Source organism: Pongo abelii, chromosome 3 (genome assembly GCF_028885655.2).
Source record: "Pongo abelii isolate AG06213 chromosome 3, NHGRI_mPonAbe1-v2.0_pri, whole genome shotgun sequence".
NCBI classification, from domain to species: Eukaryota; Metazoa; Chordata; class Mammalia; order Primates; family Hominidae; genus Pongo; species Pongo abelii.
In genome coordinates this window covers 65,714,036-65,740,678 of record NC_071988.2, presented here as the reverse complement: position 1 = coordinate 65,740,678, position 26,643 = coordinate 65,714,036, and the positions used below count along the sequence as shown (strand labels likewise).

The window sequence follows — 26,643 nt, the reverse complement described above, 5'->3', positions numbered from 1 at the left end:
TGTAGTCCCAGCTACTCAGGAAGCTGAGGCAGGAGAATCACTTGAACCCAGGAGGCGGAGATTGCAGTGAGCTGGGATCTCGCCATTGCACTCCAGCCTGGGCCACAGATCAACACTCTGTCTCAAAGATGAAATTGGAAATCATCATTCTCAGTAAACTATCGCAAGAACAAAAAACCAAACACTGCATATTCTCACTCATAGGTGGGAATTGAACAATGAGAACACATGGACACAAGAAGGGGAACATCACACTTCAGGGACTGTTGTGGGGTGGGGGGAGGGGGGAGGGATAGCATTGGGAGATATACCTAATGCTAGATGACGAGTTGGTGGGTGCAGCGCACCAGCATGGCACATGTATACATATGTAACTTACCTGCACGTTGCGCACATGTACCATAGAGCCTAAAGTATAATAATAATAATAATAATAATAATAAAAGAAAAAAAAAAAACTCTCAAAGCTCAAGAGTAAAAACTAAATTCAATTAGAAAATGGGCCAAAGATGTGAAGAGACATTTTATCAACAGTATATGCAGATGGAAAACGAACACACGTAGAATGTTCAACATCATTAGCCAGTAGGAAAATGCAAATCAACACCAAAATGAGTCATCTTTGAATAACTAATCCTTTCCCTGGGCTGCAGTGTTCTAGCCCCAGATATCCAGAAGAATTTCAACTTACTTTACTGAGGTCTGTGCTTGAAAGACATCTCAGAAAGGCATTTTCTATCTCTCTGCACTCCACCTCAACACCCCACATCACTAGTCACTCTTGATTCCCTTACCTGGTTTCATTTGCTTATCTCCAGCTGACATTAGATCATATATTCACTTGTTTATCTGTTTGTTATCTGTCTCCCCTATTAGAATAAGTTCCATGAGGGCAAAGGACTTGTCTTCCTCAAGTAAGTGCCTGACACACAGTAGTCAATTAATAACTATTTTGAAAAACAAATTACAACACACATTTCCATGCTTGGAGGGTTTGCTTCTGTATTTCCATCCATGATGCTTCATCTAAATAGGCTTCCCGGATTTCTAACCTTGCCTGCCTTGGACCCCAAAGATGCCTCCTTTCATTGCTAAAACCTTTTGAATTACTCTGTTCTCCTTCCAGCTTTGCTAAAAGGGCACCTACCTGTACCCTGTTGATTCCATCCACCCCACTGACAGCCATTGTCCCAGTGTGACACCATTATTAAAAGGCAGAGGTAAAAGAAAAATAGGAAATGGGCCCTCCAACAAGAATAGCAACTGATGTTAGAAGAGAGCCAGAGCTGTGGGGACAATCTGGGCAATCCTGTTGAATATACTCTGGTCTATATAACATAAGATTTAGAAACATTACCGTAAAGGTTGTGATTGGTTAACTCACCAGGAGTTACCTTTTTGGACTTGTTATTGACTTTTACTTGGCAGTAAAGATCAACCTAATTAGGAACTGCAATCAGTTACTACACTTGTCATTCAAATGTAATGAGCCTTTCCATTCCTCCTTTTCCATTTTAACTAACTTCAGAGGGTTCTTGTCTTTGTTGAAAGAAGTCATACTTTCCATTTAGATTATGAATCCCCAAGCCACAGCGACCTGAGTTCAGTTTTCTTACAACATATATAGCATAAACCATTTTAAAGTTTTCAATATAAAAAAGATTCAGCGGTTTGAATGCACATTCCTTAACTAACAAATACCATGACAGAGTAGCAATATGTCAGCAATTATACAACAAGAATTTCTACCTTCAAACTTCCTTTCCTTAATATGCATTTTAAAAGGGAGAATTCTGGAAGATATATCTATTAAATATAATTATTTATCAAGAAATATAACTTAAAATGTCTCCGGTACATTAAAGTATTTAAATATTTTGGCCAGGCGCTGTGGCTCACGCCTGTAATCCCAGCACTTTGGGAGGCCGAGGCAGGCGGATCAAGAAGTCAGGAGATCTCCTTACCTGCACGTTGCGCACATGTACCATAGAGCCTAAAGTATAATAATAATAATAATAATAATAATAATAAAAGAAAAAAAAAAGAAAATTAAAAAATAAATAAATAAATAAATAAAGTTCAGGAAGTTCAAAAAAAAAAAGAAATAGGAATATTTGCTCTGCTTGTGTAACAGCGTTGCTGTCAAGATCAAAAAAGTAATACATTTTAGAAGTGGCTTATAAAAGTATTAGAAGTGAATATTGTCTAAATACCACTGTTCATGAACAAAGTGTATTTTTTCAATAAAAATTGTATAGATTAAAAAAAAAAAAAAGAAGTCAGGAGATCGAGACCACAGTGAAACCCCATCTCTACTAAAAATACAAAAAATTAGCCGGGCACGGTGGCGGGTGCCTGTAGTCCCCAGTCCTCAGGAGGCTGAGGCAGGAGAATGGTGTGAACCCAGGAGGCAGAGCTTGCAGTGAGCCGAGATTGCACCACTGCACTCCAGCCTGGGCAACAGAGCGAGACTCCCTCTCAAAAAAAAAAAAGAAAAAAGTGTTTATCTCTTCATTTTCATTTTCAGAAAAGAACCCTGCTTTATTTCACCACACCATTCACAAATTATTTGTTAATTCTATTGTTTAAACCTGTAACTGAGCCCAGATGGTCTTTAGCAGAAAAAGTTAATCATAGCAACCTGCATGCTGAGAAGAAACAGGCCTTTCTCCTTCCCAATTTGCAATGTTCACTTGAAAAGTACAAAAACAAGAAAAGCCATTTTTACAGAGAGGCCAGGTGGGGAAGAAGAGATGCCCACGGCCTGTACCAACAACACCATCATAACACTGCTATGTGAAGACACACCCTCTGTGTGCTGGTTGTCCAACTTAAAGCCAACACTTAATACATAGTTACTTAACACGGGCATCCAAGTTCAATAATTCTATCTGTCAGAGGCATTTGAACCAGAGAAATTCCATCTTAAATAGGGGCTAAGATGAGGCTAAGACCTACTGGGCTGTAGTACCAGATGGTTAAGGCATTCTAAGTCACACGATGAAATAGGAGGTTGTCACGAGACACAGGTCATAAAGACCTTGCTGATAAAACAGGTTGCAGTGAAGAAGCCAGCCAAATCCCACCAAAACCAAGATGGTGAGGAGAGTGACCTCTGGTTGTCCTCACTACTAGACTCCCACCAGCACCATGACAGTTTATAACCATGAAGAAGTTACCTTATATGGTATAAGAAGGGTAGGCATGAATAATCCACCCCTTGTTTAGCATATCATCAAGAAATAACCATAAAAATGGGCAACCAGCAGCCCTTGGGGCTGCTCTGTCTATGGAGTGGCCACTTTTTTATTCCTCTACTTTCCTCATTTGCTTTCACTTTATGGACTCACCCTGAATTCTTTCTTGCACGAGATCCAAGAACCCTCTCTTGGGGTTGGGATCAGGATCCCCTTCCTATAACACCATATCTACAAAAATTTTTTTTTTTTTTAATTAGCCAGATGTGGTGGTGCATGCCTGTAGTAACCGCTACTTGGGAGGCTGAGGTAGGATGATTGCTTGAGCACAGGAGGTCCAGACTGCAGTGTCAGCTGTGATTGTGTTGCTGCACTCCAGCCTGTCTCAAAAATAAAAGAAAAAAAAAGGAAAATGGGAATCCATCAAAATCATGAAAAACACAGGCAAACAGCCCCCAGGACAGCATCCAGCTGACAGAGTGAAGCACCATACATGAGAGTGGCAGAGACCCTCCCTCTGTGACTCACTTTTCCACTGGGATCCATGTATCCCATGCCAAGGGAGAGTACTCCATTTCTCCCAAGCCCTGGAGCTAACTTGAGGAGAGGCGTGGAGACACTGTGAGAGAAAGACATCAGGAAATGCTGCAGGCATTTTCCCAGACTTGGGACTGAGAGCACGAGGTGATCTTTAAGTATTTATCTATCTATCTATTTTTATTGGAGACACAATCTTGCTCTGTCACCCAGGCTGGAGTGCAGTGCATTAACATAGCTCACTTTAGCCTCAACCTCCTGGGTTCAAATGATCCTCCCACCTCAGCCTCTTGAGTAGCTGGGACCACAGGCATGCACCACTACATCCAGTTAATTTTTTATTTTTTGTAGAGACAGTGTCTCATCATATTGCTCAGGATGGTCTCAAATTCCTGGGCTCATGTAATCCTCCCACCTTGCCCTCCCAAAGTGCCAGAATCATAGGTATGAGCCCTCATACCCAGCCAATGACACCATTTTAAATTGAGGTGCATACAAAGTCAGCCATTCTTTGGTGACCCAATAGCATGGCCATGCAGGCATTTTAGTCTTGGGACAGAGATTGGAGTCCTTACTCTAGAGATCTTGCTCCAGTGGGGTAGGGACCTCCACAGTCAGAATTGTGGAAAGTGTAAGCACTGGAATTATGCTCTCTCCCATTTCAGGCCAGGGGTCAGAGGAGAGCTGCCCTAGCTACAGTTTCTCCTGGCCAATGAGACTTGTGACCAGGGTCACCTTGGCAACCTGGTATTGGTCAGTGCGTGCCATTGCTAGGTGCCCCAGCCTGCTCCCCTGAAATCACAGTGCAGCAGGCCCTCTCTGCTCTATCTCCAGGCATAAATCCAGGTATTTAGAGCACCCCCTTGCCTAGATCAGCAGCCTAAGCCACTCCACTCCTCCTGTGCATAGATCAAGGTACAATGGAGAACTCTCTACTCCTCATGTAGGCAGATCTCCTGGCATTTGGAGCACTTGCTCATATGGCCTAGCAGTGTGAGTTGCCCCACCCCTCCTGTGCAGAGATCCTGGCACAGGGGAAGCCTATCTGCTCCACACCCAGGCAGATCTCCAGGCATTCAGAGCACCTTTTTGTCTGGATTAGCAGCTTGAGTCACTCCACCCTTCCTGTGCAGAGATTGTAGTAAAGTAGGGCCCTGTCCACTCTGCGACCAGGCAGATCTTCAGGCATTTGGAGCACCCATTCACCTGGATTAGCAGCCTGAGTTTCCCACCCTTCCTGTGCGGAGACTATGGTGCAGTGAGGCCCTATATAGTCCATGCCCAGGCAGATCTCCAGGCATCTGGGGCACCGACTCTTCTAAATTAGAAGTCTGGACTGTTCCTAACCTTGTGCAGAGAACTTGCAACCAAGGAGGTTTCCCAGCTCTGTGCCTAGGCACACCTCTGGAGGATTGGTGGGCACCCACTGGATTCTCCCTCAGTGCAGGTGCTTGTGCCTTCCATCAGGGGACCTATAGAGGCAGGCCTGCCCAGTCTGGTCCTGCTCATCTTTCCCTTTTCCCCACAGGCTGAGCAGGGAGCTCAGACCACTGCACATTTCCAGGAATCAGCCTGTTGCCTGAGGCAACAGAAAGCTTCTCCCAATAAACAAGGATCAAGTATTTACCCAGCTGGGTTGGCCTCAGCCAGCTCTTACCTATAAGTGCCACCTACTAGCTTACAGGTTGAACTCCACAGCCCAATATAAAACCTGCCAACAGAAGTGGATATAGCTATAGAAGCAAGGCCAAAAGACCCTACCCAGAACTCTCTACAGTCACACCCCTAGGGAGGAGGGGAAAGGGAAAGAAAATAATAATAATAATATTACAGAAAAAGAAAAATTCCTACCTGCAAAAAATAATTACAAAAATTAGAAGCACCAGTGTCTCCAAATGAGGAGGAACCAGCACAAGAATTCTGGCATTTTAAAAAAATTAACACTGTGACACCACCAAAGGATTAGATTAACTATCTAGCAATGGTCTCTAACCAAAATGGACACTCAGAAATGATAGATAAAGAATTAAAAGCATAGATTACAAGAAAGCTCAATAAGATCCAAAATAAGATTAAAAATCAACGTTAAAGAGCTTCTAAAGCAACCCAGGAAATAAAGAAAGAGATAAACACATTTAAAAGAAATCAATCAGAACTTCTGGAATCAAAAAGATCACTTAAGGAATTTCAAAATACAATTGAAAGCTTTGTCAATAGACTGGACCAAACAGAAGAAAGAATTTCAGATCTTGAACATCAATCTTTTGAACTAAATCAGACAAAAATAAAGAAAAAAGAATTCTAAAAAGTGAACAAGAGAAATATGACATTGTGTAAAGTGAACAAGCCTATGAATTACGGACATTCCTGAGAGAGAAAGAGAAAAAGTAAGCAACCTGGAAAACATATTTGAGGAAGTTATTCAAGAAAACTTCCCTAATCTTGCTAGAAAGGTAGATATCAAGATATAAGAAATCTAGAGAACACCTGTGAGATAGTATACAAAATGAACATCACCAAAGCACAGTCACCAGACTATGCAAGGTCAAAGCTAAAGTAAAAAAACTTAAAGGCAGCTAGAGAAAAAGGTCAGCTCATGTATAAAGGGGACCCTATCAGGCTAACAGCTGACTCTTCCACAGAAACCTTATAAACCAAGGGAAATTGGGGGCCTATTTTCAGCACTCTAAAAGAAAAGAAAAGCCAATCAAGAATTTCATTTCCCACCAAATTATGCTTCCTAAGTGAAGGAGTAATAAAATCTTTTCCAGACAAGCAAGCACTAAGGGAATTTTTTACCACTAGACCAGCCTTACAAGATATCCTTAAGAGAGTTCTAAGCATGGAAATGTAAAAACGATATCAGCTACCAGAAAAACATACCTAATGACATAGCCCCCACACCCTATAATGCAACCATACCATATAAACTACAAAACAACTAGCTAGCAGCTTCACGATAGGATTAAAACCTCACATATCAATATTAACCTTGAAAGCCAGCACAGTGGCTCACGCCTCTAATTCTGACACTCCATGAGGCTGGGGCAGGTGGACTGCTTGAACCCAGGAGTTTGAGACCAGCCTGGGTAACATGGTGAAACCCCATTTCTACTAAAAATACAAAAACTGAGGTAGGAGGATCACATGAGCCTGGGGAGGTTGAAGCTATAGTAAGCTGTGATCACACCACTGCACTCTAGCCTAGGTGAAAGAGTGAGACCCTGTCTCAAAACAAACAAACAAACAAAAATTAACCTTGAATGTAAACAGTCTAAACACCCCCACTTAAACAGCACAGATTGACAAATTGGATTAAAAACAAAAAACAAGAAGACCCATCCATCTATTCATTCAAGAGACCCATCTGACATGTAACAACACTCTTACGCTCAAAGTAAAGAGCTGGAGAAAGATCTGTCACACAAATGGAAAACAAAAAAGAGCAGAGGTCACTATAATTATAGCAACTAAAACAGACTTTAAACCAACAACAGTAAAAAAGGACAAAGAAGGGCATTACATAATGATAAAGGTTCAATTCAACAAGAAGACTTAATTATCCTAAATATGTATGCACCCAAAATTGCAGCACCCAGATTCATATAACAAGCACTTCTAGACCTATGAAAAGACACAGACAGCCATACAATTACAGGGGGATACTTCAACACCCACTGACACAGTTAGATCATCAAGGCACAAAAAAACTCTGGACTTAAATTTGACATTTGACCATTGGACCTAATAAACATCTACTGAATACTCCATCTATCAACCACAGAATATACATTCTTCTCAACTGCACATGGAACATACAACAAGATCAACCACATGCTAGGCCATAAAGCAAGTCTCAATAAATTTTTAAAAAATCAAAATCATACCAACCATACTCTTCGACCATAGTGGAATAAAAACAGAATTCAACACCAAAAGGAGCTCTCCAAACCAGACAATTACATGAAAATTAAACAACTTGCTCCTGAATGACTTTTGGGTAAACAACAAAATTAAGGCAGAAATCAAAGAATTTTTTCAAATAAAAGAAAACAGAGATATAACATACCAAAATCTCTGAGATGCAGCAAGAACAGTACTAACAGGAAAGTTCATAGTGCTAAGCATCTACCTCGAATAGTTAGAAACATCTCAATTTAACAATCTAACATCAAACTTAAAGGAACTAGAAAAACAAGAACTGACTCAAAGCTACCAGAAGAAAATAAATAAATAAAATCAGAGCAGAACTGAATGAAAGTGAGACCCAAAAATCTATACAAAGAACCCATGAAACCAAAACTTGGTTCTTTGAAAGGATAAGCAAGATCAACAGACTACTGGCTAGATTAACAAAGAAGAAAACAAGAGAAGATCCAAATAAACAAAATCAGAAACAACAAAGGTGACATCACAACAGATCCCATAGAAATACAAAAGATTTTCAGGGACTATTATGAACACCTCTATGTACACAGAAACTAGAAAATCTGGAGAAAATGAATAAATTCCTGGAAACACACAACCTCCCAAGATTGAATCAGGAAGAAATTAAAACTTTGAACAGACTAATATTGACTTCTGAAATGGAATCAGTAATTTAAAAAAATAATAAACCTACCAACCAAAAAAAAGCCCTGGACCAGATGGACTCACAGCCAAATTCTGTCAGACATACAAAGAAGAGCTGGTACCAATTCTCTTGAAACTATTTTGAAAAACCAAGAAGGAAAGACTCCTCCCTAATTCATTCTACATAGCCAGCATCATGTTGATACCAGAACCTGGCAAAGGCACAATTAAAAAAAAAAAAACTACAGGCCAATAACCCTGATGAACACAGACGCAAAAATCGTTAACAAAATGCTAGCAAAACAAATCCAACAGTACATCAGAAAGTTAATTCACCATGACCAAGTAGGCTTCATCCTTGGAAAGTAAGATTGTTTTAACATATGCAAACTAATAAATGTGATTCACCACATAGATAGAATTAGAAACAAAAACCATATGATCATCTCAATAGATACACAAGAAGCTTTCAATCCAATATCCTGGCCGGGCGCGGTGGCTCACCCCTGTAATCTCAGCACTTTGGGAGGCCAAGGCAGGCAAATCATGAAGACCATCCTGGCTAACACAGTGAAATCCTGTCTCTACTAAAAATACAAAAAATTAGCTGGGCGTGCTGGCACACACCTGTAGTCCCAGCTACTCAGGAGGCTGAGGCAGGAGAATTGCTTGCGTGAACCCAGGAGGCAGAGGTTGCAGTGAGCTGAGATCATGCCACTGCACTCCAGCCTGGGCGACAGAGTGAGACTCCATCTCAGGAAAAAAAAAAAAAAAAAATCCAACATCCCTTCATGATAAAAACCCTGAAAAAGCAAGGCATCAAAGGAACATACCTCAAAATAATAAGAGCCATCTATGACAAACCCACAGCCAACATCATACTGAATGGGCAGAAAGCATTCCTCTTTAGAACTGGAACAAGACAAGGATGCCCACTCTCATAATTCCTATTAAACACAGTACTGGAATTCTTAGCCAGAGCAATTGGGCAAGAGAAAGGAAGAAAAGGCATCCAAATAGGAAAGAAAGAAGTCAAACTATCTCTCTTCACTGATGATATGATTTTGTACCTAGAAAACCCTAGAGACTCCACCAAAAGGCTCCTGGAACTGATAAACGTCTTTAGTGAAATTTCAGAATACAAAATCAAGTACAAAAAGCAGTAGCATTTCTATATACCAATAATGTTCAAGCCAACAGTAAAATCAAGAATGCAGTCCCATCTACAATATCCACGAATTAAATAAAGTATCTATGAATATATATGACCAAGAAAGTAAAAGATCTCTATGAGAAAAACTACAAAACACTGCTAAAAGAAATCATAGATGACACAAGAAATGGAAAAACATTCCACGCTCTCAGATTGGAAGAATATTGTTTAAATGACCATACTACCCAAAGCAATTCCAGTGCTGATAGGAATTCAACACTATTCCTATCAAACTGCAAACATCATTTTTCGCAGAACTATGAAAAACTATTCGAAAATTCACTTGGAAACAAAAAAGAATCCGAAGAGCCAAAGCAATTCTAAGCAAAAAGAACAAAACTGAAGGCATCACATTACCCAAATTCAAACTATACTAACCAAAACAGCATGTTACTGGTACAAAAACAGACTCATAGACCAATGGAAAAGAACCCAGAAATAAAGCCGCACGTCAATACCCATGTGATCTTTGACAAAGTTGACAAAAATACGCAATGAGAAAAGCATTCCCTATTCAATAAATGGTGGTGAGATAGCTGGCTAGCCATACGCAGAAGAATGAAACTGGATCCCTACATTTTACCATATACAAAAATTAACTCAAGACAGATTAAAGATTGACATGTAGACCTCAAACTAAAACTCCTGGAAGAAAGCATAGGAAATAGCATTCAGGACACTGGATTTGGGAAAGAATTTATGACTAAGTCCTCAAAAGCAATCATAACAAAAACAAAAATTGACAAAGTGAGGCCTAATTAAACTAAAGAGCTTCTGCAAATTAACACAGGGACAGAAAACCAAATACCACAGATTCTCACTTATAGGTGATAGCTAAACATTGAGTACTCATGGACATAAAGATGGCAACAACAGACACTGGTGACTACCAAAGAGAGAAGAGAGGGAGGGGAGCAAGGGTTGAAAAACTAATTATTGGGTACTATGCTCGGTACCTGGGTGATGGGATAAATCATACCATAAACCTTAGCATCATGCAATATACCCAGGTAATAAACCTACACTTGTACACCTTGAATCTAAAATAAAAGTTGAAAAGAGAATATATTATAATAAATCAAAATAACCCAAACTAGTAATACACTCTACCAAAAGCTAAACATCCAGAAAAAAAGAAAATTGGACTTAAAATATGATTTTTTACAAACTAGAGTATCCACAATATCTGAATTTATTGGTTTAATTGTACCTCCTGTATAATTAAATAATTTAAATTTAAAGCTGTGGAAGTTTAAATTATTTTGAGCCTTGAAAGGAATGTGGCTATGTAGCCTGAGACATGTAGCATGCAGCTTTCTCCTATAAATGAATAGGAAAGACCAAATGGCACCAGAGATAAGACCCCTCAAGACTATTACTTCTCTATATGGAATGTTACAGCAATCATCCTTGGCATGTAGCAATCAAACACTATAACATGTGTACTCACCTTGGACAGAAAATGTTATAACCCTGCTAAATGTCCCTGTCTCTGCCTATATAAGTGAAACGTTAACTTCTCCCCTTTGGAGCATGAATTTTATTCCTTTGGAGTCTATATTTCCCAGGTGGTACTTTCAAAGCCTGTGCTCAAATAAACTCTAATCATATTTTCTGAATCTTATTATTTAAAGTTGACAACACATTCAACTAACCATGTGTCAAAGACTTGGTGTGGCCTTGGAATTAAAAACTAATGTTTTTTCAAAAAATGAAAGAATTGATTCAATTACATAGAAAAAATTTGACTTAGGACAAATTACTTAAGTCTCTTTCTCTAAACTTCTATAGAAACAAAACAACAATATTATCCAACTTGTAGAGTTGTTTTTAAACTTATGTATATAATAATGCATTTTAAAATACCATGCACAATGCTTGACAAAATTCAGGTACTTAATATTAACTTGCTTCTTTCTCACTGACCTAGACAATGAAATGCATTTGGGGAAAAGTACATACAAAGAAATAAATAAGGAATCCGTTCCAAGACGGCCAAATAGGAACAGCTCCAGTCTGCGGCTCCCAGCATGATCGACACAGAAGATGGGTGATTTCTGCATTTCCAACTGAGGTACCTGGTTCATCTCACTGAAACTGGTTGGACAGTGGGTGCAACCTATGGAGAGCGAGCCGAAGCAGGGCGGGGCGTCCCCTCACCCAGAAAGCAAAAGGGGTCAGGGAACTTCCCTTTCCTAGCCAAGGGAAGCTGTGACACATTGTACCTGGAAAGAACGGGACACTGCCGCCCAAATACTACACTTTTCCCATGGTCTTAGCAACCAGCAGATTCTCTCCCATGACTGGCTCAGCAGTCCCACGCCCATGGAGTCTTGTTCACTGCTAGCACAACAGTCTGAGATCAACCTGCAAGGCAGCAGCCTGGTGGGGGTGAGAGATGACAGCGTGCCGGCAGCCCTCGCTCGCTCTCGGTGCCTCCTTGGCCTCAGCACCCACTCTGGCAGCCCTTGAGGAGCCCTTCAGCCCGCTGCTGCACTGTGGCAGCCCCTCTCTGGGCTGGCCGAGGCTGGAGCTGGCTCCCTCTGTTTGCAGGGAGGTGAGGAGGGAGAGGCGCGGGCAGGAACCGGGACTGCACGCGGTGCTCACGGGCCAGTGTGAGTTCCGGGTGGGCGTGGGCTTGGTGGGCCCCGCACTCAGAGCAGCCCGCTGACACCAGCACCACCAGCCCCGGGCGGTGAGAGTCTTAGCAACCAGGCCAGCAGCTGCGGAGGGGGCGCTGGGTCCCCCAGCACTGCCGGCCCACCCGCATCACACTCAAATTCTTGCTGGGCCTCAGCAACCTCCCCGCAGAGCAGAGCTCAGGACCTGCAGCCCGTCATGCCCAAGTCCCCCCACGGTGGGCTCCCACACAGCCCGAGCCTCCCCGACGGGCACTGCCCCCTGCTCTGCGGCACATGGTCCTATCAACCGCCCAAGGGCTGAGGAGTGCAGGCACTCGGTGCGGGACTGGCGGGCAGCTCCGCCCACGGCCCTGGCGCGGGATCCACTAGGCAAAGCTGGCTGGGCTCCTGAGTCAGGTGGGGACTTGGAGAACGTTTATGTCTAGCTAGAGGATTGTATATGCACCAATCAGCACTCTGTGTCTAGCTCGGAGTTTGTGGATGCACCAATCAGCACTCTGTGTCTAGCTAATCTGGTGGGGACTTGGAGAACTTTTACATCTAGCTAGAGGACTGTACATACACCAATCAGCACTCTGTGTCTAGCTCAGAGATTGTAAATGCACCAATCAGCACCCTGTCAAAATGGACCAATCAGCTCTCTATAAAATGGACCAATCAGCAGGATGTGGGTGGGGCCAGATAAGGGAATAAAAGCAGGCTGCCCGAGCCAGCAGTGGCAACCCACTCGGGTCCCCTTCCACACTGTGGAAGTTTTGTTCTTTAACTCTTCGCAATAAATCTTGCTGCTGCTCACTCTTTGGGGCTGCACTGCCTTTATGAGCTGTAACACTCACCACGAAGGTCTGCAGCTTCACTCCTGAGGCCAGCGAGACCACAAACCCACCAGGAGGAACGAACAGCTCCAGACGGGAGGAACGAACAACTCCAGACGCGCCGCCTTAAGAGCTGTAACACTCACTGCGAAGGTCTGCAGCTTCACGCCTGAAGCCAGCGAGACCATGAGCCTGCCAGAAGGAACAAACTCCGAACACGTCCAAACACCAGAAGGAACAAACTCCGGACGCACCACCTTTAAGAACTTAACATGCACCGCGAGGGTCTGTGGCTTCATTCTTGAAGTCAGCAAGACCAAGAACCCACCAATTCCGGACACAGGGGGAGGGGCATCCACCATTGCTGAGGCTTGAGTAGGTAAACGAGGCAGCTGGGAAGCTCGAACTGGGTGAAACCCACCTCAACTCAGCAAGGCCTAGTGCCTCTATAGATTCCACCTCTGTGGGCAGGGCATAGCTGAAAAAAAGGCAGCAGAAACTTCTGCAGACTTAAATGTCCCTGTCTGACAGCTCTGAAGAGGGCACTGGTTCTCCCAGCACACCGTCTGAGCTCTGAGAATGGACAGACTGCCTCCTCAAGTGGGTCTCTGACCCCCATGTAGCCGAACTGGGAGACACCTCCCAGGAGGGGCCGACAGACACCTCATACAAGCAGGTGCCCCTCTGGGAAGAAGCTTTCAGAGGAAGGATCAGGCAGCAATATCTGCAATGCTTGCTGTTCTGCAGGCTCCGCTGGTGATACCCAGGCAAACAGGGGTTGGAATGGACCTCCAGCAAACTCCAACAGACCTGCAGCTGAGGGACCTGACTGTTAGAAGGAAAACTAACAAACAGGAATAGCATCAACATCAACAAAAAGGACATCCACATCAAAACCCAATTTGTAGGTCACCAACATCAAAGACCAAAGGTAGATAAAACCACAAAGATGGGGAGAAACCAGAGCAGAAAAGCAGAAAATTCTAAAAACCAAGCACCTCTTGTGCTACAAAGGATTGCAGCTCCTAGCCAGCAACAGAACAAAGCTGGACAGAGAAGAGTTGGCAAAAGTAAGCTTCAAAAGTTGGGTAATAACAAACTTCTCCAAGCTAAAGGAACATCTTCTAGCCCATTACAAGAAAGCTAAAAACTTTAAAAAAAGGTTAGATGAGCGGCTAACTAGAATAAACAGTGTAGAGAACACCTTAAATGACTTGATGAAGCTGAAAACCAAGGCACGAGATATTTGTGACACATGCACAAGCTTCAGTAGCCAATTCGATCAACTGGAAGAAAGGGTATCAGTGATTCAAGATCAAATTAATGAAATAAAGCAAGAAGACGAGATTAGAGAAAAAATAGTAAAAAGAAATGAACAAAGCCTCCAAGAAATATGGGACTATGTGAAAAGACCAAAACTACGTTTGATTGCTGTACCTGAAAGTGATGGGAGAATGGAACCAAGTTGGAAAACACCCTGCAGGATATTATCCAGGAGAACTTCCCAAACCTAACAAGACAGGCCAACATTCAAATTCAGGACACCACAAAGATACTCCTCGAGAAGAGCAACCCCAAGACAAATGATTGTCAGATTCACCAAGGTTGAAATGAAGGAAAAAACGTTAAGGGCAGCCAGAAAGAAAGGTCGAGTTACCCACAAAGGGAAGCCCATCAGACTAAAAGCTGATCTCTCAGCAAAAACCCTACAAGCGAGAAGAGAGTGAGGACCAATATTCAACATTTTTAAAGAAAAGAATTTTCAACCCAGAATTTCATATCCAGCCATACTAAGCTTCGTAAGTGAATGAGAAATAAAATCCTTCACACACAAGCAAATGCTGAGAGATTTTGTCACCACCTGGCCTGCCTTACAAGAGCTCCTGAAGGAAGCACTAAACATGGAAAGGAACAACTGGTACCAGCCACTGCAAAAACAAGCCAAATGATAAAGACCATTGATGCTATGAAGAAACTGCTTCAATTAATGGGCAAAATAACCAACTAACAACATAATGACAGGATCAAATTCACACATAACAACATTAACCTTAAATGTAAATGGGCTAAATGCTCCCATTAAAAGACACAGACTGGCAAATTGGATAAGTAGTCAAGACCCAGCCGGGCGCGATAGCTTACACTTGTAATCCCAGCATTTTGGGAGGCCGAGGTGGGCGGATCATGAGGTCAGGAGATCGAGACCACGGTGAAACCCCGTCTCCACTAAAAATACAAAAAATTAGCCGGGTATGGTGGCGGGCGCCTATAGTCCCAGCTACTCGGAGAAGCTGAGGCAGGAGAACGGCCTGAACCTGGGAGGCGGAGCTTGCAGTGAGCCGAGATCGTGCCACTGCACTTCAGCCTGGGCGAAAGAGTGAAACTCCGTCTCAAAAAAAAAAAAAAAAGAGTCAAGACCCATCTGTGTGCTGTATTCAGGAGACACATCACACGTGCAAAGACACACATAGGCTCAAAATAAAGGGATGGAGGAAGATCTACCAAGCAAATGGAAAGCAAAAAAAGCAGGGGTTGCATTCCTAGCCTCTAATAAAACAGACTTTAAACCAACAAAGATCAAAAGAGACAAAGAAGGCCATTACATAATGGTAAAGGGATCAATTCAACAAGAAGAGCTAACTATCCTAAACGTATATGCACCCAATACAGGAGCACCCAGATTCATAAAGCAAGTCCTTAGAGACCTACAAAGAGACTTAGACTCCCACACAATACTAAGGGGTGACTTTAGAACCACACTGCCAATATTAAACGACACAGAAGGTTAACAAGGATATCCAGGACTTGAACTCAGCTCTGCACCAAGCTGACCTAAGACATCGACAGAACTCTGTAACCGAAATCAACAGAATATACATTCTTCTCAGCATCACATCGCACTTATTCTAAAACTGACCACATAATTGGAAGTAAAGCACTCCTCAGCAAATGTAAAAGAACAGAAATCACAACAAACTGTCTCTCAGACCACAGTGCAATCAAACTAGAACTCAGGATTAAGAAACTCACTCAAAACTGCCCAATTACATGGAAACTGAACAAGCTTCTCCTGAATGACTACTGGGTACATAACGAAATGAAGGCACAAATAAAGATGTTCTTTGAAACCAACGAGAACAAAGACACAAAGTACCAGAATCTCTGGGACACATTTAAACCAGTGTGTAGAGGGAAATTTATAGCACTAAATGCCCACAAGAGAAAGCAGGAAAGATCTAAAATTGACACCCTAACATCACAATTAAAAGAACTAGAGAAGCAAGAGCAAACACATTCAAAAGCTAGCAGAAGGCAAGAAATAACTAAGATCAGAGCAAAACTGAAAGAGAAAGAGACACAAAAAAAACCTTCAAAAAATCAATGAACCCAAGAGGTAGTTTTTTGAAAAGATCAACAAAATTGATGGACCACTAGCATGACTAATAAAGAAGAAAAGAGAGAAGAATCAAATAGACACAATAAAAAATGATAAAGGGGATATTATCACCAATCCGACAGAAATACAAACTACCATCAGAGAATACTATAAACACCTCTACGCAAATAAACTACAAAATCTAGAAGAAATGGATAAATTCCAGGAAACATACACCCTCCCAAGACTAAACCAGGAAGAAGTTGAATCTCTGAATAGACCAATAACAGGCTCTGAAATTAAGGCAATAATTAATAGCCTACCAACCAAAAAAAAAGTCCAGGACCAGAAGGATTCACATCTGAATTCTACCAGAGGTACAAAGAGGAGCTGGTATCATTCCTTCTGAAACTATTCCAATTGATAGAAAAAGAGGGAATCCTCCCTAACTCATTTTATGAGGCCAGCATCATCCTGATACCAAAGCCTGGCAGAAACACAACAAAAAAAGAGAATTTTACACCAATATCCCTGATGAACATTGATGCAAAAATCCTCAATAAAATACTGGCAAACAGAATCCAGCAGCACATCAAAAAGCTTATCCACTATGATCAAGTGGGCTTTACCCCTAGGATGCAAGGCTGGTTCAACATATGCAAATCAATGAACATTATCTATCACATAAACAGAACCGATGACAAAAAACACATGATTATCTCAATAGATGCAGAAAACGCCTTCAACAAAATTCAACTGCCCTTCATGCCAAAAACTCTCAATAAACTAGGTATTGACGGAACGTATCTCAAAATAATAAGAGCTATTTATGACAAACCCACAGCCAATATCATAATGAATGGGCAAAAACTGGAAGCATTCCCTTTGAAAACCGGCACAAGACAAGGATGCCCTCTCTCACCACTCCTATTCAACACAGCGTTGGAAGTTCTCGCCAGGGCAATCAGACAGGAAAAACAAATAAAGTGTATTCAGTTAGGAAGAGAGGAAGTCAAATTGTCCCTGTTTGCAGATGACATGATTGTATATTTAGAAAAGCCCATCATCTCAGCCCAAAATCTCCTTAAGCTGATAAGCAACTTCAGCAAAGTCTCAGGATACAAAAATCTCCTTAAGCTGATAAGCAACTTCAGCAAAGTCTCAGGATACAAAATCAATGTGCAAAAATCACAAGCATTTCTATGCACCAATAACAGATAAACAGAGAGCCAAATCATGAGTGAACTCCCATTCACAATTGCTACAAAGAGAATAAAATACCTAGGAATCCAACTTACAAGGGATGTGAAGGACCTCTTCAAGGAGAACTACAAACCGCTGCTCAACGAAATAAAAGAGGACACAAACAAATGGAAGAACATTCCATGCTCATGGAGAGCAAGAATCAATATCGTGAAAATGGCCATACTGCCCAAGGTAATTTATAGATTCAATGCCATCCCCATCAAGCTACCAATGACTTTCTTCACAGAATTGGAAAAAACTACTTTAAAGTTCATATGGAACCAGAAAAAGAGCCTGCATTGCCAAGACAATCCTAAGCAAACAGAACGAAGCTGGAGACATCACACTACCTGACTTCAAACTATACTACAAAGCTAGAGTAACCAAAACAGCATGGTACTGGTACCAAAACAGATATATAGACCAATGGAACAGAACGGAGGCCTCAGAACTAACACCACACATCTACAATCATCTGACCTTTGACAAACCTGACAAAAACAAGAAATGGGGAAAGGATTCCCTATTTAATAAATGGTGCTGGGATAAGTGACTAGCCATATGTAGAAAGCTGAAACTGGATCCCTTCCTTACACTTTATACAAAAATTACTTCAAAATGGATTAAAGACTTAAATGTTAGGCCTGAATCCATAAAAACCCGAGAAGAAAACCTATGCAATACCATTCAGGACATAGGCATGGGAAAAGACTTCATGACTAAAATACCAAAAGCAATGGCAACAAAAGCCAAAATAGACAAATGGAATCTACTTAAACTAAAGAGCTTCTGCACAGCAAAAGAAACTACCATCAGAGTGAACAGGCAACCTACAGAATGGGAGAAAATTTTTGCAATCTACCCATCTGACAAAAGGTTAATATCCAGAATCTACAAAGAACTTAAACAAATTTACAAGAAAAAAAACAACCCCATCAAAAAGTGGGCAAAGGATATGACCAGACACTTCGCAAAAGAAGACATTTATGCAGGCAACAGACACATGAAAAAATGCTCATCATCACTTGTCATCAGAGAAATAAAAATCAAAGCCACAGTGAGATACCATCTCACACCAGTTAGAATGGTGATCATTAAAAAATCATCAAACAATAGCTGCTGGAGAGGATGTGGAGAAATAGGAAAACTTTTACACTGTTGGTGGGAGTGTAAATTAGTTCAACCATTGTGGAAGACAGTGTGGAGATTCCTCAAGGATCTAGAACTAGAAATACCATTTGACCCAGCAATCCCATTACTGGGTATATACCCGAAGGATTATAAATCATGGTGCCATAAAGACACATGCACACATATGTTTATTGTGGCACTATTCACAATAGCAAAGACTTGGAACTGACCTAAATGTCCATCAATTTTTGACTGGATTAAGAAAATGTGGCACATATACACCATGGAATACTATGCATCCATAAAAAAGGGTGAGTTCATGTCCTTTTCAGGGACATGGAAGAAGCTGGAAACCATCATTCTCAGCAAACTATCACAAGGGCAGAAAACCAAACACCACATGTTCTCACTCATATGTGAGAATTGAACAATGAGAACACTTGAACACAGGGCGGGGAACATCACACACTAGGGCCTGTGAGGGGATTGGGGGCTCAGGGAGGGATACAATTAGGAGAAATACCTAATGTAAATGACGAGTTGATGGGTGCGGCAAACCAACATGGCACATGTATGCCTATGTAACAAACCTGCACGTTGTGCACGTGTACCCTAGAACTCGAAGTATAATAAAAAAAGTTTAAAAAATAAATAAAAGAAATAAGATTTATATTTATACACGTTCATATGTGTAGTATATAAAAACCAATCAACAATAGTAGACAATGACTTAAGTACTAAAATGAAGTAGTTAAGGCTTTTCATGGATTTATGTCATCATTTTTATACTTGGCCTCAAATCTCTTTTTTTCTTTTCTTTTTTTTTTTGAGAGGAAGTTTCACTCTTTTTGCCCTTTTTTTTTTTTTTTTTTTTTTTTTGAGAGGGAGTTTCACTCTTGTTGCCCAGGCTGGATTGCAATGGCACGATCTCTGCTCACTGCAACCTCTGCCTCCTGGGTTTAAGCGATTCTTCTGCCTCAGCCTCCCAAGTAGCTGAGATTACAGGTGTGCACCACCACGCCTGGCTAATTTTGTATTTTTAGTAGAGACAGGGTTTTACCATGTTGGTTAGGCTGGTCTCAAACTCCTGACCTCAAGTGATCCACCTGTCTCGGCCTCCCAAAGCGCTGGGATTACAGGCATGAGCCACCACCCCCAGCCTTGGCCTCAAATCTAATGTTACAGCTTATTCAATCATTTATTGATTGCTGCACTCAGTTCACTAGTACATCTTAAAAGTGTCAGGGCACATCTCCTACTCTCAAGGAATTTACAGTCTAGTGGAGGAAGGAGACACGTAAACAATTATAGTATAGTGTTCTGGCATTTTAATAGAAGTTGTAAAGTGAAGAGTAGTTCAGTGAGGATGGAGGACAATATAAGGGAGAGAAGCTTTGTAGAGGTTCCAAAGTAAGAGACAACAACTTTCTTTCCTAGAAGTGAGAACCCTACCTTAAGCTAGCTTAAGAAGTCATGTTTTTATTTAAGCCCAATGTCTATTTATTTTTAATAACAGATAACTTTCACATGATTGAAAATTCAAAATACTCAAACTGATATTTGTAGTAAGACATCTCCCTCCTGCCTCCATCCTCATTCATTTGACTAACTTCTCATTGTGTCTCCAGTCACCCAGCACTCCACTACAGAGGCAGCTAACGCCATCAGTGTAAGAGGTAGCTAATGTCATCAGTGTCTTAAACATTCTCCAGATATATTTAATATGTCATAAGCAAATGTGAATATAGTTTCCCCCTTTTTTGCAAATGTTTTTACTAACCCAATGACAGTGTTCAAAATATTCCACAGAGTCTAGAGATCCCCATGCTCTCTTCCAGCTTCACCCTCTCTGTCTTACTCAAGTAGCCTCACTTCACTCACCAATCCTGCCCTGGCAGCATCCATCACCATGTGTTCACTCAACAAATATCTCTTGAATGCCAGGAGTGCCTGGCAATGGGGACGCAGCAGTAAATAAATCAGATAAATATCCCTGCTCTCGTGGAACTCCCTAGTGGAGAGTTCTCTCCATAGCTCTCTAGTAGAGGAAGAGACCAAAATACAACATAAATATTAATATATTAGAAAGTGGTAAGTGCTATGGAGGAAAAAAAAATGAAATAGGGAAGGGAACATGAAGTGCTAAGATGGACAGGAAAGGCCTCACTAAGAAGGAAAAAGGGAAATGGGGCCAAGTGTGTATCTGCAGGAATAACGATCTGGGTCGGGGGAACTTTAAGAGCCAAAGCCCTGAGGCAGGACCCAGCACGTCCAATTGGAAGAACAGCAAGGAAGCTTATGTGGCCGGAAAGAAGAAAAGAAGAGACGCAGTCAGAGGGGACCAGGAAGCCAGATGGCACGTAATATTGTAGGCCATTGTGAGGTCTTGGCTTTCACCAGAAGGCATACAGAGAGCAATGGGAGAGGCAGATACTGAACCCAACAGAACCAGCAGCACTGCAGGTGCAGGGTTAGCACAGAGCCAGGAGCGCCAAGCGCAGATGTAGTAAATGCAAGTAGGGCATCAGGTGAAGGTTGTTTAAGGACCTAAAAATGGTTAGAGATAGTGGAGCCCGGTGGGGCACAGAATAAAAACCCATTTCAACAGGAGGAAAACATAAAAGCAGAAAAGATTCTGCCTACTTCTTGTTGAAACATTCCACATAATCCAGAGAACAACAGACAAGGACTGGAAGGCCATGTTAAAATGCATTTTAAGTTCTCAATTTCTCATTTGCATTGGCAGTAACTTCAATTGCTATAATTATAAAGAGCCTTTTATAAAAATTATCTTAGCAAATAAATTTTGACTATCAAAGCTTATTGCTTTTTAAAGACTTTTCCATTGCAGGCGCATTTGTTGCCAAGCACTCATTTGTTTTGCCTTTTAGTACTAACATTTTTATCCTTATTCTCATTTCATTGAGAAGTTTCTGGTAGGTTTGGTCGAAGGTAGTAGTTATTATTGTTTTGATAGACATATAAATTGTGCTAGGAAAGCTGTGATTTATTTCAATTCTTCTTTTGCAGATAAATTAATCAACATAATTCCCTCAGTCTTCCAAGCAATTGAAAAAAACTACCATTTTTCTCCCAGTTATTGCTTTAGACCTCTATTTGTTTATAATTTTCTCACCACCTATCGCTTTATCTTTTACAACCTGACTTCTGGTTTCACTATTTCACCAAACTTGCTATCTCTAAAGCTTTCTTCTTTATTTATATCCCTCTAGACTCATCTTTGACACTTATGACCATATTCTTTTTTTTTTTTGAGACAGGGTCTCACTCTGTTGCCCAGGCTGGAGTGCCGTGGCCCAATCTCAACTCACTGCAACCTCCACCTCCCAGATTCAAGTGATTCTTCTGCTTCAGCCTCCTGAGTAGCTGAGATTACAGGCGTGCGCCACCATGCCTGGCTAATTTTTGTATTTTTTTTTTTTAAGTAGAGATGGGGTTTCACCATGTTAGCCAGGCTGGTCTCAAACTCCTAACCTCAAGTGATCCACCAACCTGGGCCTCCCAAAGTGCTGGGATTACAGGTGTGATTTTTGAATGGCACTCAAAGCTCATAATCTATGATAACACTCACTCACAGTCTAATAAGAAGAAAAGGACAACTAATGAAGGCAAAGACCATGGAGACAAAATAGGTATACATGAACATAGCCTAAGTGAGAGGCAGAGCTGAGTCACAGCAGGGGCTCAGTTAGGAACGATTTTTATTTTAAACCCAAGAAAAGCCTTAGGAGTCATTTAGGCCAATGCCCTCATTTTATAAGATGAAATAATGAGGTGTAAAAAATGTGTCATGAAGACTTTGTCCGCAGGTGATAGAAAACAGCAACTAAATTTGGCTTAAACAATAGGAAATATATTCTCCCGTACAACATGACGTCCAAACATAGTGCATCAAGGAGCTTATAGCTGCTCCTCTCTGCAGTTCTCTTGGCAAGGCCACCTTCCACGTGTTAGCATTAACTTCCAGATGTTAGCAAGATAGCTGCAGCAGTTATCAGACTCAATATGTCTGACATATTGGTCACATCTGGAAGAATATTTCTATTGAGTCTCTTGTCAGTAGCAAAGAAACCTGACCAAGAAGCCCTAAGACTTTCTCTCTTGTCACTTGCCCATTTCTAAAGCATCACTGCCAAGGGAAATGAGATTCCAAGATTGGCTTAGCCTTGGTCTAAGCTTGTAATAGAATCAGTGCTGGGGAGTCCAGGTTAAATAAAGTGACTATAATCAAAACATTACTTACAGGACTGAAATACTTTTATACCTATGTTTGTTCTACTACACTTCTAAAAATTTGCTTCTTTACCTGCTGTCCAATGATGGGCTCTTCTTTCCTTTTGCAAACTCCTCTGGGGAGCTTACTTATTTATTTGGTAATTACCTTAGGTTTCTGTGGAAGTGGCATAGGGTAATGGTAAACACTAATTTTGGAGCCAGGCTGCCTGGGTTCAAATATAGGCCTCTACCACGTCTAACTGTATGCGTTACCTTAGGCATGTTATTTAACTTCCTTCCTCTTCTATAAAGGGGGACGCTAAGAGAATCCACCTCATTGAGATATTGTGAGAAGTACATAAGTTAATACGTATTAAGTGCTCAGAATGATGCCTGTTACACAAAAGGTCCTCTGTAAGTGTGTGCTATTATTAAGGGACATCTACTATTTTTGCATGTCCAGCATCTGTTCCCCCGTCTTCTGATAAGTGTTTCCATTTTCCTTTGAAGAACCACCCCTCTGCCATGCCATATGATTTCAGCATAATTCTAGTCAGTATAAATGGCTCCCAACCCACACTGGGCAAAGGGTGGGTACAAAGACCAAGAAAAGTCAGTTTTACCATTTCCCCCAGAATCTGAATCTTAAGCAGAAGGACTCAAAGAAAACAGTTAAAATCCAGTCTCTCTAATGTCAATGCCTTAAAGAGGTTTTTCCTGAGCCTTTGCTTCCTATATTCCTAGAACTATTTTGTCCTTCCAAAAATCTGATTAATAATCCTTCCTTTCATTCTTTTAGCTACCCAATACCCTTTAATAACCCTTTATTGCTTAAATTAGCCAAAATTGATTTCCATTGTTTGTATAATCACTATGTTGAAAACATAGGACTCCCAAATTAACTCAAAGGGTAACTTTATTTTTGTCTCTCATCTCTTTATTCAAGAGCCTAGCTCTTCTCTGGACCCTTCACATAGATAGCATAGAAGTTAACACAGTGGCTCGAAAGTCAAACTTTTTTTTCTTTTTTCCTGAAATGGAGTCTCATTCTGTTGCCCAGGCTAGAGTGCTATGGCATGATCTCGGCTCACTGCAACCTCCTCCTCCCAGGTTCAAGATACTCTCGCACCTCAGCCTCCTGAGTAGCTGGGATTACCGGCACCCGCCACCATGTCCAGCTAATTTTTGTATTTTTAGTAGAGACAGGGTTTCACCACGTTGGCCATGTTGGTCTCAAACTCCTGACCTCAGGTGATCCACCAGCCTCAGCCTCCCAAAGTGCTGGGATTACAGGCATGAGCCATTGTACCTGGCCTAAAGTCAAACATTCTGGACTCATTTCTAGCTCTACCTCCCACTAATTCTGTTACTTAATGTCTCTTTGCCTCAGTTTCCTTACCTATAAAATAGGGGAATAACAACATCTACCACATTAGGATACTGTAAAACTTAATTTCCCAAATGTAAAATGCTTGGAAGTGTACCTAGCTCATCATAACTCCCAAAAAATGTGAACAGAGCAGATGATAGAAGTGGTCCAATGAGGTCATCTCTCACTGACGTCAGGCCCTGACCATTTTTTGTTTCTATACTTTGGTTCACCTCAACCCTCTCCTCTTTTCTAAGTCATTCAAGACATAATTAAAGCAGTGCCACTTCCTCAAGGTCTACATTGATCTACAAAGACTACATTAACCTGATACTTTACTTGTAGAAATTATACTCCATAGCAGATACATCAATCTTAACTTCATATCATTTCTATTGTTTTCAAACTATGCTTGGGTATAAATCATGATTCCCCAACAAAAAGAGTGTTCGAAGAATAATATTTTATGTCATTCTTGTTAGTTAATCTAGAGTAAGGCTCACAGTTAAGTCCTTAATAATTAACTTCTGAATGGCTCTCTGAGCAGCTAAATGTGTTTCCAATCACATTACTTCTGGGTTTGTAGAGCTGCAAGCCTTTAGGCCTATGCTTTTATTGTACGTGTAAACATACAAAATAGACAAAAGTCTAGAACTTCCCATTTTCTTCCCACATTGACCCACAAACATTGGGTATCCAATAAGTATTCTTAACTATCTACAAAAAGGCTAAAAACTTCAGGAGCTACATATACTAATTATATTAATAAATATGGGAGTAAATTCCAAATGCATCTGCTACAGTGAAGATTTAAAACTATAATACTTAAAGATCCTGTTTTATTTAAAAATATAAAACATGAAAATAAAAAACAGATATACTTACTTACTTTTTTCCCTTCTAATACTTTCATTTTTTCAAACAAGAGTAATTCCCAAGAGAATTGTTAATGAAGGACAAAGTTGAGAAAGTGACTACCATATATTTTTATTGTCATTTCTGCAGAAATTCTTATTTTTTAAACTCTGCATAACTTAACGTACATAATCTTCTCTCTCTGATTCCTCTAAGCATGTGAAAAAAATATACTTAGAAATAAAAACTTCTGTTGATATCCACAGGCATATCATCTAATATAAAGAGACGGCATGGTTTCATTGCTGTTTGAGTTGCTTTTTAGTGATGTGAAAAAGTCAACTGGGAAAAAGAAACTGAGGAAGACTAGACTCAATTCCATGTGAAACTATCTGTGAAATGGAGATATATAAACTGACTCACTTAACCAATCCTGGGAACAAGCTTATATTACATGTAAATGAATGACACTTCTATAAAATTCCATACTTTCTGGATTATTATGTTTAGTGGATGTGGTTATTTCAAAATTAAGAAAAAATGCTTTTTGCTAAATGCTACCCACTGTGAAATTTTCAACCAGACCAACTTTTCATTCCTTTTTTCCTATGGGAATACTCAATCTAGGAGAAAAAGAAAGGGGAAGACAGAGAAAGATAAGACGACAAAAACTACATATCTTACTTGGATTGTGAAAGACAGCCTGGTGCAACCACATTATAATTTTCCTCCTCAGTATGGAGTGCAGTGAGCTCTACCACGTTAACCATCACATCGTTTGTGTGGCCTGGGAGCTGGGGAAGTGCTGAAATGATCTTCTCTACTAAGTTGTCTCCATGATGTCCAACTGCTCCTGTTTAAGCAGACAAGAAGATGTAAATTCATAAAATGGGAGGAAAAAGCAAGCTGGAAAGTGTTTTATCACACGCCTTCTATCAAAAATAACGTACATTTTTAGTTTCTGTTCGACAAAACTCACATTTTGCCCTTTATACAGGTAATCACATTCACCGTCACCTAGTCAACATGTACCTCACAGGTTGTAATTAATGCCCCAGGAGGACAGAACTCATGTCTGCTGTTGCTAGTACTGTATCCCTAGCACCTAGTGTGTCCGGAATTGGTGAGTTCTTGGTCTTGCTGACTTCAAGAGTGAAGCCGCAGACCCTCACGGTGAGTGTTACAGTTCTTAAAGATGGTGTGTCCGGAGTTTGTTCCTTCTGATGTTCGGACATGTTCAGAGTTTCTTCTTTCTGGTGGGTTCGTGGTCTCGCTGGCTTCAGGAGTGAAGCTGCAGACCTTCGCGGTCAGTGTTACAGCTCTTAAGGCAGCGCATCTGGAGTTGTTCGTTCCTCCCCTCCGGGGTTGTTCATCCCTCCCAGTGGGTTCGTGGTCTCACTGGCCTCAGGAGTGAAGCTGCAGACCTTCACCATGAGTGTTACAGCTCATAAAAGC

At 41.1% G+C, this 26,643-nt stretch overlaps 1 protein-coding gene across 4 annotated transcripts in view; it reads right to left on the bottom strand.

Annotated features, from left to right (window-relative positions):
• Nucleotides 1–26,643, bottom strand: part of SCFD2 (sec1 family domain containing 2) — a 500,604-nt gene that overhangs the window by 461,195 nt on the left and 12,766 nt on the right. For all 4 annotated transcript variants that reach the window (XM_063722535.1, XM_009239998.4, XM_054553177.2 and 1 more), the window contains 1 exon segment: nt 25,873–26,041. In XM_063722535.1, the coding sequence (XP_063578605.1) occupies nt 25,873–26,041 (169 nt within the window).